Source organism: Uloborus diversus, chromosome 4, assembly GCF_026930045.1.
Source record: "Uloborus diversus isolate 005 chromosome 4, Udiv.v.3.1, whole genome shotgun sequence".
Lineage (NCBI taxonomy): Eukaryota > Metazoa > Arthropoda > Arachnida > Araneae > Uloboridae > Uloborus > Uloborus diversus.
In genome coordinates, this window is record NC_072734.1 from 23,636,596 (window position 1) to 23,658,202 (window position 21,607).

Here is a 21,607-nt window from a genome sequence, read left to right on the forward strand (position 1 = left end):
TCCCCCCTAAATGTGAGGTCGAGGTGTCTCAGCAGGTGCTTTTGAAAGGTCGAAGAGAAAGGTCTTAGAATATCTGTTTGATTCTCAAATATGCCTAAAGTATTATTTTAATTCCATTACAATGCATTACTATCGTGAAGTTTCTTTGCAGGCAGAAAGTTTATATGCATAATGTATTCAAATGTCTGAATATAGGAACTTCAAAAACAAGTTTCAATAAACAAGTAAAACATTTTTTACATAATGTATAAAAATGTTCGAATTAAAGAACTTCAAAAAAGAAATTATTTTATTTTAAGCTAAAGAAATAAATGACTTCAAAATATAACCACAATAAAAATCATTTATTGGTCAACCACATAGTCTTTCTATGTGTAACAGTATAGTGTGATGTATTAAAAAACAAATGCAAACAATAAGTTCGAGGAAAAAAGGCAGTATAAAAATCTATGATGTCTTGAAATATTTTCAAGTAATTGAACATTTCCGTAAATGCTATGTACAGAATTTGTGGATGTTTCCATAAAATAAAGATGATGGATGCCTCCAATATACACATGATGAATAAAGATCTTGTCATTCTATGTTATTGCTCTCTATATGGCTTCAGTAAAAGAATATATTTATCAACAGAATGATCTGAAAAAAAAAAAAAAATTAATTTGAATTTTTGTCATCTTGAATTCAAATTATGTTTTTCGCAATCACGAGCGTGTGTGTATGAATGCGTGTGTGTTTGTGTAGGCGCATGAGTGTGCGTTTGTGTAGGTGCAAGTGTGTGGGTGCGTGTTGTGTATGCAATGCTGTGTGTGTACACGCATGTGTGTAGGCGTTCATGCGTGGTGTATGTAGGCATATGTGTTTGTCTTTGTTTGCAGGCACGAGTGTGTGTGTGTAGGAGTGTGTGTTTGTGTCTGTGCGCAGGCATGAGTGTGTGTAGGTGTGTGAATGTATGCGTGTGTGTGTGTAGGATATGGATGCAACCTGGAGACTTCGCAAGAGGAGCAGCATTGTGAGGCCAGTCGACGAGACGGTGGTGCTGCAGAGGGAGGTGGTGGGAAATAAAATCATAGAATTCAAAACAGTCAAATGAGAACAATAAGCAATCGTGATTGCTCAAAAAAAAAGTAATGATAAAATTAGTTTGATTATGTGAGAAACATAAAAAATTAAATGTAACAGAAATTTTTAAAGAAAACTACAATTAGAAATCGCAAAAACATTGCTAAATCTTTGGAAGTACGAAAAATTTTAAGGATCAGGCAAATAACTTCCCACAATTTGCAAGAAATTCACTGCATTTTGAAGCCAGCGTCTAACAGCTCACAGCGTTTCTAAGCCATTTTTGGCTTTACAAGGTTGGCATCACTACCTCGGTATTTTTGAGATGTTCACCGTGCAATGAAGCCAATAGAGAAGTTCGCCTCGTTTCGAAGTCACTTCAAAATTTGGTCTCCAACCACTCACCGCATTTTGGAGTTATTCATTGTGGCTTCAAAAGATAGGTTTTTTAGAGGTATACACTGCGCTTTGAAGCCAGTGAAATTTGCAGCGTTTTAAGCCCAATATCCTTAAAAAAAGTTTCAATGAGAGATTTTTTTTATGCTTTATTAATCTTTTATGGTTTATTTTGTGCCGTTTTAAAGTGATGTATGTTTTTGAAACAAAGTTCAGCATTTCAGTTTTTTTCTTGCCAATGTTTTATGAAATTTTCTAAAAAAATGACAAAAATTCTTATGCAGAAAATATCACAAAAGTTTGGATACTTTGGAATATTTTAATTTATGTTTTCAATAAAAGAGAAAATGTTGTCTAGTTAACCACAGTTACTTATAAAGACATTGCTAGTGAAAGTAACCTTTACAGTAAATTTTTGAGAGAAAAAAAAGAAAGTGGTTTTCAAATAGATTTTTGGTACATATTTTCCTGTTTATTTCAAAGTAAATAAAATGTAAAACATTTTAAAAGAAGATTCTTTGAAAAAATATTTTTATTAGTTCAATTTGTACGACAGAACTAATTTTTTTCTAAACACATTCTCGTTCCATCTGAACTATTAAATTTCGGTTTAATCGTATATCTGTTACCGTTAAAGTATATAATGCAGTTATTTTATAGAATATCTAGTTATTCCATGAAATAACTGATCGTGTTCGTTAAAGTGTGTAATGTGTTATTAATTTGACATTTTAATAGTTATTCTATGAAATAACTAGGTATTCTATAAATTAACTAATGAGAGACAGTTAAAGTATAAAATGAACAATTTATATAAAATGAAATAACTAGGTATTCTATAAATAAACCAATGATAGACAAAATGAAAAAGAAGCAATTTATCTAATTTATGCAGCATATAAATGGTATTTATGGAAGCGTACCATAAAATCATTTGTTACAACAAGGATTACTAAAATGATACTTGGAATTAGAATTTCTATAACAAAAACATTTTTTGTTGACACACTAGGTTTTATGTGAGCATTTTTAAATCCCTGACCAGTACCTAAACTTTGAGCTGTGGCAATCGACCGGATATAGATTATTTTATACTTTAACGGGCTGCTGATCGTTATTCTATGAAATAATTAGTTAAATCTTGAAATACAAGAGATTTTTACACTTTAACGGACACAATCAGTTATTCCATGAAATAACTAGGTATTCTATAAAATAATGGATTTCATACTTCAACGGTAACATATCCACTATTTTGCGGAATTGCCAAATTTAAGTTTCTCAAAATTTGGCTAGGTCATAGATAGCCTAAAAAGAGCAGTTTATCAAAAAACAAAAACTTAATGAATAAACAAAATTACGTTGCTTATAGTTATAATTATACTGGTGTTAGTTTAGAATCAAAGCAGCACTTAGAAAAAATAGCGCAAAACCTATCCAACTATATTGGTGATTTAAAAAGCAAGACTTTTTTTCACTTGTATATGGAATTGCATGTTATCAACTGTTAAAATAATTATTACATTCATTATTTTTCCTTTTTAGGATAGTTATTTCTAAATTCGTTGCAAAACTTTTCAATTTTTCCTAGAATTGAAAACTTGATTTGATTGTTATTTTTTTCCGATGCTCAGGGTCGATCCTAGGATGTCGGCCACCCACATGCAATGCTGCCCCTCTAGAGCGTTTTGACTAATACTTAACGTCTGACCATATTCCTTCTAATTTCTGTATCAAGTTCTAATTTTTTTTTTTTTAAAGAAGAATGAATTTATAAAAAGTAAAAGCGTTTTATAGAAAATATTAGTCTTTGGGTACACTTTATATCTTTGAAAAAATTTATAGATACCAAGAATTACTAGTTGTAAGAACATATTTTAGTCTGTCATCGGGGGAGTTGGGGGGGGTGGGAGATTTACCCAGAAAAGTTTTGAGATTATCGTAGGAAAAAAAATTAAACTTTGGTTGTGTTAGGTTGCAAGGAGAAAAGAGTTGAGGTTACTCAAGGTCCAAGGAGAAATGTTCAAAATTGATTTAGGAGCTTTTTTGAAACTCTTAGGGGAAAGTAATGTTGAGGTTCTCCATTATGAAATTCTATTAAAGTTGAAGTCAATTTGAGGCTATTTTTTGGGACCTTAGCTTAGGAAGTATCGTAGTTTTCGCCAAAATTTTTCCAAAAACGAAGTTTTAAACACGCATTTTTGGGCTATCTTTGTTGACATTACGAGAGAGAAGGAGATAAGCTCATTTTTTACCAAAAAATATCGAAATGAAAGTCTAAGACACAAATTTAGGCTGCCTTTGGCAACGGTAGGAGAACTGGCGGCTTTCCTCCAGAAATTCCTCGGCGCTGTAGTAGAGCCGTAGTTTTAGAAACACATTATTTGGCTACATTTGGTAACACTAGGGGAAGCGTCAGGAAGCTTTCAACCGAAATGTTTTTCGGAACTGAAAAGTTTTATGCTATTTTTGGGAAAGAAGGGTTTGGAGGCACCCAGGCAGATATTTTTTGAAGTGCAATTTCAGACTATCTTTGGTGAAGTTAGGGAAAAGATAGTCTGAAAGGGAAGTTTTGGTGGATGGTTCTGAATATTCTTCGACATTAAAGCTGAAAAGTACAATTATAGACTACCATCGGTGACGTTAGAGGGATGCCCAACTTTGGTAAAAGTTACATAAGCCAGTCCGTTCTTCTGAAATTTTTAGAAATTGAAGTTCCAAAAGGTAACTTTAGGCATTGTTTGATAACGTAGGAGGTTCTGTCCGTTTAAAACGAAAATTTAAGCTTTCCATGATTACGTTGATAGAAAGGGAGGATCCGGGCACACTTTCCCCAAAGTTCTTTGAAATTGATCAATCAAATGAAGCATGTATGTAAAGAGTAGATATTAATGGACAATAGACCAACATGCTGTGCACTAATGTTCTATTATTCTTAAAGTGTGCTATGATATGGGGAAATTGGGACTTACTCTGATTTTTCAATAAACATTTAAAATTCATCATGTTTATTCGACTTAAAATAAGTTATAGTAAAAAATTCTCCAGGAATTTTGCTTCATTAATAGAACTAAATGCAACCTGCGGCCGCTCCTTACTTTCGGTGGCTCGATATCGAAGCACTAGCTGCACGTCTGCTGGGATCGGCCCTGCAGATGCTTCTTCTTCACACAGGATTGCATAGGTACATTTCAATTCATAAACGCAAATAGGCCCAGAAATTAAAAAAAAAGTAACAAAATCATAAAGATGGGTGCTTCACATACACGAGAGAGAGGAGGGAGTTTTACAGAAATTTTTTTAATTAAACCAACAAACCACTTTGTTTTACTATAAACTACAACTGAGTATAACTGCAAAGACAATATTTATTTATTACTGTAGAAAATATTGTCTCTAAAGTCATGTTTAGTTGTAGTTCGTAATATGCTAAAAACCCAAGCTTTGCCTTCAGTTTACATGCCAGGTCTACGGAACCTCGCTGATGAAATTAATTTACTTCATCTACCAATCTATTGATAATCTTAGCTTCAATTAGAGGACATCTGCCTCTAGCTCAGTTATTGCCTATTCCTGAATGACGAGTCCAAAGAAGGACGAAAGTGCAATCTCAGGATGTGACAAATGGGCTGTCGGTATATTGTATTTAGTTTCCCCTTTGCCTTGTTTTAGGGATTGACGTGTGCTGCTGAACAAGCTTTTCCTTCAGATCCTCCTACTGCTAAGCTTTTCCTTCAGTTTAAGCACGACGTCTATGGACTCTGGCTAGTGAGATTAATTTACTTTATCTAACAATTTGTTTAGCACTTTCAGCTTCAATGAGATGACATCTGGCTCCAGTTCGGTTATTGCCTATCCCAGATAAATGAGTCCAAATAACGACGATAGTACAGTTTTTGGATGGGAAAACCAGGCAATCGGTACATTGCATTTAGTTCCCCGTTAGTCCTGAATTAGGGACAGTGAATTACTGCTCAATATCCAAGCTTTTCCTTCAGTTTATGCACCATGTCTACAGACTCTTGATGGTGAGATAAATTTAATTTATCGACCATTTTGTTGGCACTTTCAGCTTCAATGAGATGGCATCTGCCTCCAGTTCGCTTATTGATTTATTCCAGAAAGATGAGTTCAAACAAGGATGATAGCGCAGTCACTAGATGGGACAACCGGGCTGTTGGTGTATTGCATTAAGTTCTCCCTTCACCCTGGATTAGGGACTAACTTGCTACTTAACACCCAAGTTTTGCTTTTATTTTACGAGTTGAAGAGCACCATGGCTGGGGACTCTCGCTGTTGAGATAAATTAACTTCATCTATCAGTTTATTGCCACTCTCAGCTTCAATGAGGTGACATATGCCCGCAGTTTGGTTAATCCTTAATCCAGACTGATGAGACTAAGCAAGGACGAAAATGCAGTCTCTGTATGGGACAACAGGGCTTTAGATATATTGCATGTAGTTCTGACTTAGCTCTGGCTTAGAAGCGGTAAGTTACTGCTTAACACTAGAGCGACTGACATTTTCTGTATACCTAGAAAGACTGAAAGGGCCAGTGTGGCCCCTACCCATTTTTGGGGTGAATTGTTTTAAAAATTCTTCCTGAGAGAGTCATATGCCTAATGCACCTTCTGCAAAACAAAATTGAAATGCAAAAACAATTATTAATTTCAAAATTTATGTGTACATGGTTTTAAAATAAAAGAATTTTAAAGTCTGTAAAAAAAAAAAATCCTTCGTGTAATCGGAAGTGACAGAGAATAATACCATGGCAATAAAGCAAATTTGATTTTCAGTCAAAATTCAATTTTAGCAATTAAATAAAAAACGCCAAGTGATAACTTTTATGATTTTTTCAACATTAATTTAAAAAACAAAGATTTTTTTTTTGAAATCGTGATAACAGTATGCTAATTACTTCAAGACAATGAGTAAAGGCAAGGGAGCCAAGTCATTAATGACGGCTCCTTTGCCTGTAGGGTTGTTCATTTTATGTAGCATGGAATGCGTAAAAGGAAAATTCAAGCTAGGTAAAATAAACAACTTTACAGACACAGACGCAATATTAGGAAGCTCATCCTAAGATTGAATACTTTGATCTTGAGGAAAAAAGATGCACAAATATGCGGCACTGTGTAATCGCACCTCATTAATTTTACATTTTTTAAAACAAATAATTGGCAGAAAATTTGTAGGGAATCGAAAAAATTCATTTTGCACGGGAAAAAAATCATTTGATCATTTTTCCCTGATTTTTTGTTATTTTTTCAAAATTCCCTGATATTTCCCTGATTTTTCCCGGAGTGATAAAGTTCCCTGACTTTTCCCTGATCTTCCTGATCTGTCTCCCCCCTGTAATATCTTCACCTTTAAAATAAAAGTGCCATGAGAGCAGTGAGCAGCGAATTAATGGTGTCTCACTGTTCCTGCCTCAGTGTTTACTCATTGAAAAATATAAACTTTATGGCTGCTCGTCTCATACAATGAAAATTAACTTCATTGTACTGCTAAAAATATTGTTAGTTAATAGGTTGTTACATTAATAGCACCAGTCTGTAAAGTTAATCTAACAGTTCAGAGACAGTGTAACAAACAATGGGGATATTTTACTTTGATGGGTTCAAACTATGATGGCATAGTTATTTTTCTTACATGATACTTGAAACGAAAACTTTTAAAAATATTACTGTTCACAGTACGTCAACCTGAATTTTTAAAAGTTTTACCTGACTGAAAATATCTAAACATATAATATATTGCTGTTGTCTCACTGTATCCACTTCTCCCCTACATAGACTCTATACCGAGGGCAAAAAGTCCACCAACATTTAACGCTGTTGTAATGGGTAGGATTGACCGTATGTTTCCAGAGCTACATCCTTGCAGGAGCGTGCACAGCGAAGAGGGGGGGCCAGAATTGAAGGGGGCCCAATATTTTTAAAACTAGGCGTGAAATATAGGGGTAAACAACATGGAGGGGGGCCTGGAAACATGATTTGTGGCGGCCCCCGAAATTTCTGTGCACGCCCCTGCTTTCATGTTGTCGTCGAATTAATAGCTCTAGTACAACACAAATAAATTAATAGACCTCACCCTTTGTGCGATATCAATTTAAATCTTATGTCACTGGTACTATTTATGTTCGGTGTTCATTGTTAATGAATCACGCTATAATGAGACAAATTGCTCCTTTTTTCGGTTGAAATTTATTCTTCGGAACAACTGGCCCTAGAGAAAAGGGAAACAACTAGTCTCAAAAGCAATGTCTTTTAAAAAGTAAATTGTAGCAGAGTAGTATATTGGATCCGTAATCTATCTATTTATGAGTATAAAAATGGAGATTTATTTGTGTGTATGTGTTTGTATGCTTCTTATACTTATACAAATCAACAGTTTACGTCGGATTTGTTCCAAATTTTGCACAGGGGTCCTTTCGATTTTAGAAAATCACATAGGGTAGTTTTTGTCCCGCTATGGGGCAAAACGCCTCTTAGATAGGGCTAAGACACTATTTTCACATAAATTCCCTAATATGGGGATGAAAAAATACTTGCACATACTAACATTATGTGTCCATCGAAAGTGTTTCTTCAATCGAATTTCAAATTTAAAATAAAACAAGGCTGTAAAATCATCAGAAGGAAAGTTTAAGGCACATTTAAGCCTAATGGAGCAGAATTTTTTTTTCCAAAATTTTTTTGTTTGTGCGACCTCATTTTAAATTAGCGTAAATAAAACCATTCAGAAGGTTGCCACTTTTTCCTCTCGACTGTGATTAAATAAAATTTTGTTTTTGTTTTGGGATAAAAATTTCCCCTTTTGATTATTATTTCACATTTTTTTAAAAAAGGATTTTAGTTGCATTTATGGAGGGTTGGGTTTAATTTATTCAGGAATTTTTGATTTGCCATTTTCTTTTGTTAAGAATGATTATTTTGACTGGAAAATTTAGAGATTTTTTTAAAAATCCAATTGAAGCCTGATTTTTGAACATGCATCACTTGACATAACTTTTATTTTTGAGGTAGACCATGCAAAGCCGGCAAGGCAGCTAGTATTATATAAATCTTTTACTCTCTTATCTTATCATGAACAACTTAGACTGATAAACAATACTACATTTATTGAGACTTACCATGTAATAAAAGTTCTATGATGAATAAGGAATCTTCTTTAATGTTTGCTACAACCTGTGAAGTAGAAGGAAAAAAAAAGTAATAAGTAACAAATCAAAAAACATTTTTTTTTTTTGACAAGTATGTTTGGGATATTATATTTATGTTCTTGTTGAAATATCAATGTCAAGTTCAAATGCAAATCAACTAATGTTATGTTATTATGTCTCTTTAAAAAAAATCACAAGATGTGACACAAGGACTTTTACTTTTTATTCTGTTACATTAAAACTATAATATTGTGGGATGTAGTGTCAGGAGAAGCTCCCTAGCTTGGGGGCCCTCCAAAATTATTTTTTTTCCTAAACATTTTGTATCTAGTGTAAGTTTAAAAACTAAATTATTATTGCTGGCTCTCTTTTAACAAGGTTTATGAGTTCAGTGGAAAACTAATTCTCTTCCAATGGAGTGAAAAAACTATCATAAGTGACATTTAGCGTTGAATGAGACCACTCAAATGTCACTCCATGTTAGTACGGAGCTCACTATGAGTGCTTAAATAAGACATTTGTTTTGGTTCTGTTGATTTACAATATTTTTAGATGTTTGAATCTTTTGTAACTATTTATTTAAGTAAGTTTCAAATTACAATTATATTACAGTGACATTATCATATATATATAATATATATATATATTTTTACACCCTTGGCTTACTGCAGCTCATAGCCCTGCAAATGTCAATGGGGTCAACCTGAAAAAAAAAAAATAAATAAATGGTGCAGATTGCACCTTTTTTTGAGGGGGGGGGGAGGTTTTTTTTTTGGATGTTAAGTCCTTTTTCTTGGAGGATGGGAACCTCTGCAGTGACAAAAAGATGTGCGATTCAGAATGTTCTTTGGATCTGCAAATCAAGGGGGTCCCCACAAGTTTGTTGTGCTTATAGTCCCAAAATTTCTAAATCAGGCCCTGCTTCTTATAGTTTTTAAAATCTTATTATACAGCGAAATCATGTTGTAAGAGAACCTGTATTCAAATCAGAGAAATAGCTAAGGTTTTTTTTTTTTTTTGAGCAATGACGAATCGCTATTTATTCTCACTTAACCCTTTTTGATGCTCTTTTGATTTTTCAGAATACCATGGCGATTAGAATAAGTCTAGCTCCTTGTTTCTAACATATATTTAGAAAGACTTATTTTTGTTGTCATGTTTACAAATTGTCTGCAGTTTGCTTTTGTTCAAAACTTAAAAACTCGAGCAGATTTTATTTTATTTTCTTTTTCCAAAAAATCACGACTTTTTTTTTGGAAAAACACCTCTTTAAATAAATTTAATTACCAAATTTTCATTTAAATATAAAGATTCCAGATTACTAATTTCCATCATAATTCCACCATTTGATAAGAAATAAAAATACGTAACGGTATACACTGTAAATATAATCTTTATGATAAGTTCACAGGAACAACCTAGCCATAATAACTACATCTTGATTACCGCATCCTAATGATCGTTTCTTTTTTTATGGATATGCCTTGTTTAACCTAATCTAGATAATCACCAGTTATAATAAGACGGGTGCAGATTACTTCTTCATTTCCATTCCATTCCATTTGTAGAAACAAGAAACCTCACAAGTAGGGTCCTATTGCGAATCGTGGTTACGAAAACCATAATTTGAACTCAAGGCGTAAAAATTCAAATGAATGCCAGTGGCTGGTTGCTGGCGTTTTTTTTTTTATTTAAGCATTAAAATAATTTTTTAGAGAAGTGAACTTCATTTTGGAGGAGCAAAATATGTAAATTAGTTAAGACCATAATAACTACTAATTCCACAATAAGAACTGGGATGAAGTGGAAGATGGCAGGAAGGAAGATATGCGTACTATTTTGCTTTTTAAAGCTAATGATTTCGGATATTTTGTAGTTATCAAAATAACAAAACATTCGAATGCACATTTCTAAAATTCCAAATGCTTTTCTGCACATTATGCCAGTTTCTTATTTAAAATACGAAAAGTGGATACATGTATGACCAAATTTTTGAGACACATTTCTGATTTTCTATGCATAAAGACATTAACAGAGGCATTGATAATATATGATCCAAATCACTTAAAAGGTTTAAAGGGTTTGTAAAAATAAATACTAATTAATGTCACAAGAAATATAAATTTTAAATAGAAAGAAATAAAACCTCATCTGTGACGGTGTAGCTTGAAGATGCTCCAGTGCGAATTCTCAAATCATGTATATTTTCTACAGGGATATGGAAAAGATGAGACAGCTTGGCTATTAAGTACGATGCGCACAATTCATGTAAATATACAGCTTTAAAAACTGCAAAAATGATAATCTATTAAAAACATTACATCAGAGTACACTGAGACACACATATGTGGTAAATGAAAATATTATCTTGCTTTTATTAAGTTTAAGCATAAATGTGAAACTCAATACGAAATTTTGCATATTGTTAAGAGTTCGCGATACAACTTCAAATTTTCTTGAATGACGACACAGTTCTTGAGAAATCACAGGAGATTTATTTATAGCTATGTACAGGAAGCATAGTTACTGCTAGATTAACTAAAACTGCTAAATTAACCATAGCAATTAGGTAAATATTGATTACTACCGTAAACTCAATGGTCAACCACGTATTTACATCAAAATACGCAAAAAAAACACGGCGCAAGGCTAAAATGCACTTTTCAAAGCAAGAACTAAAACGAGACTGATCCGTTGGCCGTGGCTTTTTATAAATCTCAAAAGAGAAGTTTCCACAAAATTCGAAATGCTTCTTGATTTTCTTTCTTTTATTCATTCACAAACCTTATCGCTCAGAAATGGGGGACCGTATACTTCAGTCGAATGTTAGGGGGGTTGCATGTACATTACAAGAAACTATTTACAGGTTACGTTACTAAAATAATTTTAGATGAAAGATAATGGAATAAACGCCAAATTTAGCTAGATTATAACAAATTAATCACAAAAATAATTACTATTTACAGAACTTGTAACAATATTTATATTAAAATACCGTAATTTTAAGAAGTTGAAGCTTTACATATTTTTTTACAATAGTCAGAGAAGATATGAGTCAGAAAGTGAATTATTTTAGGATAATGAATGTTGGTGATCTTAAATTTAGTGTACAAGGCTAGGCAGCCCAACATACAACTAACCTTATACACATTAAGGCTGATTTCAAAAGTAGTCCATATTATTTTAAATTTGATTTTTAACAGCAGTTTTAACTGGATTCAAATATATGTACAAAAAATGGTGCTAAATTTTAAACTTTAGTATTAAAAGAAACATACCATCCTCATTAGGTAGTCTCGCAAATAAAACCTTTTTTGCTAAAACTGGCCTGAAAATAAAATAAATAAATATGTATAGAATAAAAATAAGGATAAAGCAATACAATGACATTATGAAAAGTAACGTTCACTTAACTTACACACAATGTGTGTAGCTATGAAAAATATTTGTTATTAGCATACTAAAATGACAAATAACAAAAGAAAATTAGCTTACCAATTGTTCTTTTAAGATTAAAACAGAAATAAAAGTATTTCTTAAACCTTTTGATTAAAAAAAAAGTGCAACTTATTTCTTCAAGAAAATTTTGCATACTAACCAAAAGTAAATAAACAAAATAAATAAATAAAAACAATAATAATGAGAAAAAAAAACATGCAAAGTGCACAAAATATTCGAAAAACACTAAAAATAAAGTTACAAATCACGTAGTGGTTTTACAACTTGATCAAAAGGTTCATTTTAAATCTACATTTTGAACAAATTCAAAATGAAAAATGAAATTTATCTGATATTGTCTCTCTGGGGCAAAATAGATACTTTATTTTTCATTAGTAAAAATACACAGTAAACAAAATTCTTTACATATTTTAAGAACTATTTGTTATTTATAATATTTTTTTTTGAAAATAGTAAAAACCTATCCAATTTTTGCAAAAAAATCAGCACCCTTAAACACTTGGCAAAAATTTACTTATTATTTATCTTTATCGGGCGTTCTCTTGATAAAATACTAGCTGCCAAGTTACCAATTGTTGTATTAACTGTAAAAAAAGGGTTTTCTCTAGAGCCGTTTCATCATAAAACATCATTCAGATGAACATAAAATTTTTATGAATCAATAATTTAGTGAACTGCATGTTCTAACACAGTGGTCGGCAACCTAAATTGACTGAAGATCTACTTTCAAAGTTTAATGTGAGCACAAGATCGACTTATGTGAGGGAGGTTTTTGATGGGTACACTTGAGACTAAAACGGATGTTTTGCATACAGGGTTAAGTTGAGACTATGTTGAGTCCAAATTGTAAATCATCTCTTATAAAAAATAATTTGATACTTATTAGGGCGTTGTTTTAAATTGCAAAAATAATGTTTTTTAACTAATATCAGAATATTTTCAGAAACAAGTATAAAATTTGCTTTGAAACTGATGAAATTGTGACTAAAAAAATTCTAATGACTATAAAAAGTCTGGAAAATTTTCAAATAACTTTTGATTTAGACATTAAACCAAATTTTTTTTTCTCCATAAATTAATGTTTAATAATTCTAGTCAGAGAAAAAGCAGTACTCAAAAATTGCCGCGATCGACTTATAACAGGCTCGAGATCGAGGGGTTGCCTACTGCTGTTTTAACACATATTTCTTGTACAGATATACATACCTGCAGTGAAGGGAATTATATAATCTTACACCATCAGTAAGACCACAAATTTTGATGCAATCATCTTGGCATAGCCTTAGCATGTCAAGACCTAAAATGAAATTTAACCAAATAATGTCAACATAAAGCATTAGTTTTCACACAGACACACACACACACACAAAAAAAAAAAAAAAAAAAAAAAAAAAAAGAAGGAAAGTAAGATCAGAAAAAATGCAACTATGAAATTTTAAAATATGTCCAAACTATAATTGTTTAAAAAAAGATGATACATACAAATTATTCATAATGTGAAATACAGCACACCATTGTGAAGACAGGGGTACCCACCTAGAGGGGGGGGGGTCGTGGTGCAACCTGCACCATTGAAATTTTTAAGGGAGGAGTGTTTTAAGGGGTATTTTTCTCATTTTTGGGGGGCTCTTGTTTTTTTTGTAGGAGGGGGGGGGGCATCTTTGTGATGTTGAGGGGGGACCTTAGAAGGAGTGGGCACCCCTGGTGAAAAACTAGATTTTTTAAGGGGGGCAGTCATGGCAGCTAATGTCTAAATCAAAAGTTATTTGAAAATTTTCCAGACTTTTTATAGTCATTAGTGAATTAAGCTTTGTTGTTTTGCTAATTTTACGCTCCGTGTTTTTTAATGATATTAGCAGTAAATTTTTGTTAATTATATTTTTTTCTGATGTAATCTGATGAAGCTTCCAATGAGGAACATGCAGGTATCTTTTTCTATGAATTTTGCTCAATTTTAAAGAAAGTACGTAATTTTGGAAAAAACACATTGAAGTTTGTATGATATTATATGATCGATAAATTTAAACTTACAATGACTTAGCTTCATGTCAAATGTGCTAATATCATTTGAAATTGACTTTTGCATTAAGCTTCTGGACTCACAAATTTACTTTGTGAAACTTTAATGTGTCTTAACTGTTTTTTCACATAACGAACTTTCATATTTTTACTTCTGTATGAACATTTCAAATTGAAATACTTCGTTCCAAAGATTGGCGGATTTTTCTTTTCATTGTTGGCGATATTTCTGCTTTTGCCTTAGCTTATGCAATTGCAGTATTTAATGAAAACAAATTTAAAGTACAACAATGGAAAGTGATTTTGAATTTCAGAAATCGCCATTAATTTCAACTGCAGCACTAGTACCTACTGTTAATGAGACGAAAATTCAAGCAATTGATTTAACATCTTCAGAAAATGATTCCTCGTGTGATAATGTGAATGAAACATTTTCTCAAAGAAATATAGCAGATTTGTTTGGCATTCAGCCAGCAGATAAAGTAGTTTTGAGACCAACTATTAAACACACTTCTAATGAATTAATTGATTGCATTAAATATATTATTAATGCCAAAACTAATGCAAACAAGAGATACTTCTTTAAGGAAGAATGCAGATCTTTTATTATAAATATATTAACAATTCTGCAGTCAAGAATTATTGACTCGGATAATATTTCCTGTCAAGATCTTATTTCATCTATAGCACAAAATAATAATTTGTCACCTTCTTCACTTATTACTAAACTGACAGGAAATGAAGATTTTTCCTTGAAAGGAGTTGCTATATCTGACTTTGACACTTTAAAAATTAAAAAACAGTATAAAGACGTAGGAACTCAAGAAGATCGAACTACCACAAACCTATTGTACACTACTATGAAAACTACCTCAACTTACAAAGATGCAGAAAACCAGGTAGGAATTGAAGAAGATAATATTTTCAACCTTCAGAATACTAATCATGTTATTTTCCCTACGCATTCCTCTGATGGATTAGACTTTCAAAATGAAATTTACGAAGTAGTCGACACTTCTCCAACACAGAGTGAGCTTGATACACCTCTAAAAGCTCATCTTCAAAATGACAACACTAAATTTTCTCCTGTTCATTCACTTAATAGTTTTTCTAAAACGTTTACAGAATTTAAACCTACCGATAATCAAACGGCTTCTCCTTTATATAAACATTCGTATGCTGATGTAATGAAGAAAAATCCAAAATTATATACCGTCTTAGTCTACCCTCTTCGTGAAAATACTTCTTCTTTCGATTTAAAATTACTTTTGAAAAAAGAATACAATCCAGCAAGCGACAACATACGTATTCACAAGTTACGTGTTATTAGGAATGGAGGTCTGGCTATAGATCTTTACAATAAAATAGACAAAGAAAAACTACAAAAAGCTCTCTTAACAATACCTAACATACAGCTTAATACGAGAATTAAAACTACAACTACAATAAACCCAAAGATTTTAATTCAAGGATTACCTAAAGAAACAACAACTGAACACATAAACCACATTATTTTTGAAAATACAGGAAAAAATTTAAACTTCAAAATTAATTTCAATTACAAAACAAGAAACGGTCGACAGAATTTTGTAATAGAGTGCGAACCTTTCACATTTAACATACTCATGAAATGCAAATTTTTACAAAATGAATGGGAAACTTACAAATTGAGAGAATATATTAATGTAAAAAGGTGTTATTTTTGCCAAGCATTTGGACACTTGTCTAGCAAATGCCAAAGTAATTTGCAAAAATGCACTTTCTGTTCTGGAAATCACCCTCAACATGAATGCAAAAGCAATTTCACGAAATGCGCAAATTGCGTTAAATCTCTTCCAAGCTCTTCGCCTTTATATTTGATTGATCACTCTGCTTCTGACTCATCTTGTCCATATTATCTTTCTGTTCTTCAAAAGTTGAAATCGAATATCAATTATGACGAATAATACTGTGTTTTCTATTAACTTTCCTTCCTCTCTTCATCATTTGTCTCATCCGAAATTGTTTACTTCATCTTCAATTTTTAATTCTTCTAATATTCAGTTCTCAAAGTATTCTTTTAACTCTTTGAATTGTATTCAAATAAATTTAGGCAAAAGAAGCATCGCTACTAGTTCTTTAAAATTTTTATCTACTCAAATGTTACCGAAGTTTTTCCTTATTCAAGAACCATATTTAAAAAACGATCAAATACCAGAACAACCTAGTAATTGGAAAAATTTTTATTCTTTAAGTAAAAAAGCTGCTGTTATAAGTACTGACTCAAATATAATAGTTTCTCAAATAGACCAAAAAGAAAACCATGTAGCAATATCAGCTGATTTCAAGGAAGATTCAATTGTTATTATTTCAGTTTATATAACACCAACAGAAGATGTTAGAATCCCTCTACGTAATCTCGAAAGTCTTTTGAGAAATATTTCAAATAAAAATATTATAATTATGGGTGATTTCAATAGTAGAAGTAAATCTTGGGGATATGCTGGTGAAGATCCAAGAGGAAGAAGAGTAATAAATTTTTACCAAGCAAATGACTTGCAATTAATAAATAGTTCATATGACTCACCAACTTTTGAACATGAAAATGGAAATGGCTGGCCTGACTTAACATTTATTAAAGGAAATTTAATTCAAAATGATAATTACCAGTGGAATGTTATAGATGATGTAGATTCCCTAAGTGACCATAAATTTATTTCACTTAAATTCCAAAAAGAGCTTTCGACTTATGCAATTAAACGCTATAAAATCACATCTAAAGGAATTAAAAACTTTGAAAAAGAGATTTCAGAAAAATTAACACCATTCATTAATTCTTGCGAGAATATTTTAACACCATTTGAACTTAATAAATTCTCAAATAATTTTATTACTACTATTCAGAATTGTTGCAACAATTCGTTTAAAATTAAAGATATTTCAAACAAATTTGAAGTAAAATGGTGGAATAATGATCTACAAAAAGAAAAAACAAATCTTAATAGATTAAAAAGAAAATTGAAGAAGCAGCCAACACCAGAAGAAAATGTTAGAGTCAAAATTGAATACAAAAAAGCCAGAGCCCAATATTTCCGAAACATCAAAAAACAAAAGACAGAAAGTTGGCGCAATTTTTGCAAGCAAGCATCTGATCCATTTGGTAAAGCTTATAAATCCTGTTTTGAAAAAATTAAGCGTCCAACTACTTTGCCAATTTTTAATGACGGAGCTACGCAAAAAGAAAATTTGGAATTCATTTTAAATGAACTTTATCCAATACCGCAAAGAAATCCATTATCTAACTGCCAGATCTCAACAACTACATATTCATCTTTCAATGATCTTTCAAATGTTGAACCAGAAATTTCAATTGAAGAAATTAAAAATTCTTTGAATTCTTGTAATAGTAAAAAAGCCCCCGGATTAGATTCAATAGATTACGCAATAGTTAAACTAATCTTTGAAAAACTACCACAACTACTACATTGCTTTTATAACAAATGCCTCAAGCTTTCTTATTTTCCAGATGTTTTTAAAATTGGAAAATTGATTTTATTTCTCAAACAAGGTAAAGATATTAAAGATGTTTTTTCATATCGTCCTATAACACTTTTACCAACATTAGGAAAACTTTTAGAAAGAATAGTTGTTAAAAGAGTTCAATTTTATTACCAAAATTTTTCTCCAAAAAATCAATTTGGATTCAAAAAAGGATATTCAACAGAGGATGCTTTACAAAATATTTGGGAAAATCTTCTTGATTATAATATAACAGGTCATAAATTAATAATTTCCTTAGACATTCAAAGAGCTTTTGATAGCATTCCACATCCACAACTCCATAACAAAATTTCTCAATTACAGTGTCCTAATATTTTGAAAAAATTCCTTCACAGTCTGCTTGAAAACAGAAAATTAATAATGGATTCTAATAATGAATTTGTAATTCATAATCAAATGATAGGCGTCCCACAAGGATCTTGCAGCGGTCCGTTTTTGTGGTCATTAATAGCAGAAGATATTCTACACACTTCAATGCCAAGAGGAGTTTTTATTCAAGCATTTGCAGATGACTTTGTGATTGGCGTTGTTAAAGAAACAATAAAGAGCATGGGAGATGAAGCAAACTCAGCTTTAATACAATTCAAAAAATGGGCAGATTATTATAATTTGAAAGTCTCAACAGATAAATCAAGTTTATTACTTTTTAGAAGAAAAACTAAGAATCAAAATATTAAATATGGGACTGAAAAAATTAAAAGAGTAAGGACTTTAAAGTATCTAGGAATCATTCTTGATGAAAACCTTTCATTCTTACCACATATACAACACCTAAAGACCAAATCAACCAATTATTTACAACATTTAAGACGCCTGGCAGGAAAATATTGGGGCTACAATATTCGTTTCAGAGCTCGCTTATATGATTCTGTTTTTCTCAGAATAATAGCTTATGCATCTCCAATTTGGGCAAGCAATCCAACTACAAGATTGAATTTAAATCTTTTGAAATTACAACGTCCTTTGTTATTACATTTAACAGGAGCTTATGCAACAACAGCAAATAGTTCTTTACAAATAATCACCGGTATACCTCCTTTAGATATTCAAATTTCCTACGAAGCAAAAATGGGAACATTACTCAGACTTAATAAGGACGTTGTCACATGTTTTGGAATTCTTCGAGCGTCTTCCTTTGAAAAGAAAATCAAAACAATTTTATTTCATCCCAGTGTTTCCTTAACATCTTCATTACAAATAAACTCACCAAATTTGGAAAATTCAAGCACTAATATTTCTTCCTTCCGTTACTTCACAGATGGCTCGAAAACAAAACAAGCTACAACGGCAGCTTTCCTTATTTTAAATAACACAACTCCAACTGACGAAACCACATTTCTTCTAAATGTCTCCAACTCTATTTTTCAAGCAGAAGCGTTAGCAATAAAAGAAGCAATAGATCATGCTGTAACCCACAATAACTTACCATCAATTATGTACAGTGACAGTCAATCAGTCATTAAATCAATTGGTAATCTAAACCCAACAAACTCTTTAATAGCTGAAATCCAACAACAACTAATAAATCATGATAATATCAAAATTTCTTGGATTAAAGGTCATTCAACCTCTGCTGGAAACAATAGAGCCGATTTTCTCGCAAACCAAACAGCAAATGGACTCTTAGTACCAACAAAACAGCATCCTTTGCCATTTCCAAGAAGTTTTGCAAAGCATAAATTATTACAAGATCTACTGACTGATTGGCAAGAACGATGGGAACAAGACATAACAGGAAGACTAATCTACAAAATCCGTCCGAAAGTTAAACTTACTCCTTTGAATTTAAATAGACATGAAATTTTTTTCTTTACTGGCCATGGCCCTTTCCCTTCATACTTGAAAAGATTCCATATTAGAAATAGTGACCTCTGCAGATGCAAATCAATTGGAAATCCTCAACATTACATACAACATTGCATTCACACTTCTTCATTCCATCTTCGTTCTTCTGGCAATTGGACTCAAGACTTAAAAAACTATTATTCGTTTCCTGCAGCAAAAAAGAAAATTACAGATCTTATTACATTTCTAATTGACCACGAACATTTTCTCTTTGGATAATTTTTTTTTTTTTACTTACTTACTTTTTTTTTTTTAATATATAGGCATTAAGCATTTTAATTATTTTTTTAAAATTATTATTTTTATTATTTATTTATTAATTTTTTATTATTTATTTATTAATTTTTTATTATTATTATTATTTTTTTTCTTTTTTTTTTAATTCATATAATTATTTTTTTTTTAAATATTTTTATTTTATTTATTTATTTATTTTTTTTTTTCTTTCATCTATTTTTATTTATTTATTTATTTTTATTTATCTTAATGTAAATATTTATATATATTCTTTCTTATTGAACAAAATTATTTTCTTCTGTATATATCAAAATTTATTGTTTATCAGTGTGGAGTATTGTTAAATTTTCTCGTACGTCATCCCATAATTTGTGAAATTTAACATTGTTGAATGTGTACAAAAGGATGACGTATTTAATAAAAAAAAAAAAAAAAAAAAGTGCCTAACAAGTTCTTACATTAGTATACTTGGATGTTTAATATAGCTTGAACTTGAAGCTAAGGGTTCTGAAGAGAGCAGGAGGAGGGTAACCCCAATCCCTTGGTGTGCTCCAGTAAAAATAAATAGCAAAAATATTACAGTTTAGATATATGCACACTAAACTGCTAAAAAAAAAAAAAAAAAAAAAAAAAACTGCCATTAAATTCACAAAATTTTACTGGGCCCAATATTGAGGAAGGCAGGTCCTTGAATAAATACTGGATTTATTGTAATATTTCTTGATACTATTAGAACTTGATTGAACATATTTTTATTTTTGATCAAACTGCCTGGTTCTTATCTTTTCAGAGGATTCTAGGCCCTTGGAAAGGCAAAAGATATTAAAAAATCAAAAAGAAATTATTTTACCCATTTGGTTTGTTTCAGGAGACAAGGTGCCTGCATCATAAGGGAACGATTGTAAAAAATAAAAAAACCTCTTTTCCAATATTATTTAGGGGAAAGTGGGGTAAAACTTGGAAGTCGGGAGCAAACCGGGTACTCCCTTCTAGCCCCTGTAAGCACTGCAATCACGTGGACAAGAGAGGAATTACCTTCCATCTTGATGAAAAAGCAGTGACCATTAAATTAGAACGCACTAGACTCGCTTCTTTTGTTCATGTGAAGGAAATTCTGTTTCAATGGTTTTTGCTTAAAATTTTTGAACAAAACTAGACCGATTATACTACAATCCTATTTCTGCAACAGTAAATGCATATAGCTCTCTTTGTACAACATTTAATTACCTTCATTATCATTCTAAGTAATTGTTTGTAACGTTCCATACGGTTATATGATGGCATTTTTTATGAAAGCTGTATGTGCGGGGCAAAACCAGGTACTACTCCCATATAAGGGAAAAGGAAAAACTGCCATTTTGATGGGCTCCCCATACAAGCTTTATCTTCAGGCAACATTAGAAGAAAAGAAAAAGAAAAATGATGGAAAGAAGACCAAAGATGGACAGAAGAAAAAAAACCCTGAAAAAAAGATAAATGAATCAAAGAAAGGGCAACATTATAAAGATGCCAAAAAGGAACAGACAGAAAATAAGTGTCCAAGAAAAGAAAAACCGAAGGAGAAAATGAAGGATGAGTCCAGTGAAGAGAAGGACAGTACTGCCTGCATTTACTGCAATGAGCTTTATTCCAACTCCAAGGGTGGTGAGGGATAGATCCAGTGCATCCAATGTCATCGTTGGACCCCATGAAAGCTGCTCTGGGGCCGAAGAGGAAGATAACTATTGTACTTGTGACAATAGGCCTTATATTACAGCAAAAAATTAAAGGTAAAGACAATTAAATTTACTGTCAACTCATCAATATGCATCTTTTATACTTATTCTAATATGTTATGACCATAGTTAACACATGTCATTAAATAAAACTAGAATTTTGTGGAAA

The 21,607-nt window shown here is 31.6% G+C and overlaps 1 protein-coding gene across 4 annotated transcripts in view; it reads right to left on the minus strand.

Annotated features, from left to right (window-relative positions):
- Positions 1 to 334: 334 nt before the first annotated feature.
- LOC129219746 (transcription factor CP2-like protein 1) overlaps positions 335 to 21,607 on the minus strand; it is an 80,823-nt gene continuing 59,550 nt past the window's right edge. For all 4 annotated transcript variants that reach the window (XM_054854040.1, XM_054854038.1, XM_054854039.1 and 1 more), the window contains 5 exons: positions 13,289 to 13,379; positions 11,902 to 11,951; positions 10,770 to 10,912; positions 8,594 to 8,648; positions 335 to 639 (listed from right to left, as the gene is read on the minus strand). In XM_054854040.1, the coding sequence (XP_054710015.1) occupies positions 587 to 639; positions 8,594 to 8,648; positions 10,770 to 10,912; positions 11,902 to 11,951; positions 13,289 to 13,379 (392 nt within the window). In that variant the 3' untranslated portion in view covers positions 335 to 586. The remainder of the gene's footprint in view (positions 640 to 8,593; positions 8,649 to 10,769; positions 10,913 to 11,901; positions 11,952 to 13,288; positions 13,380 to 21,607) is intronic.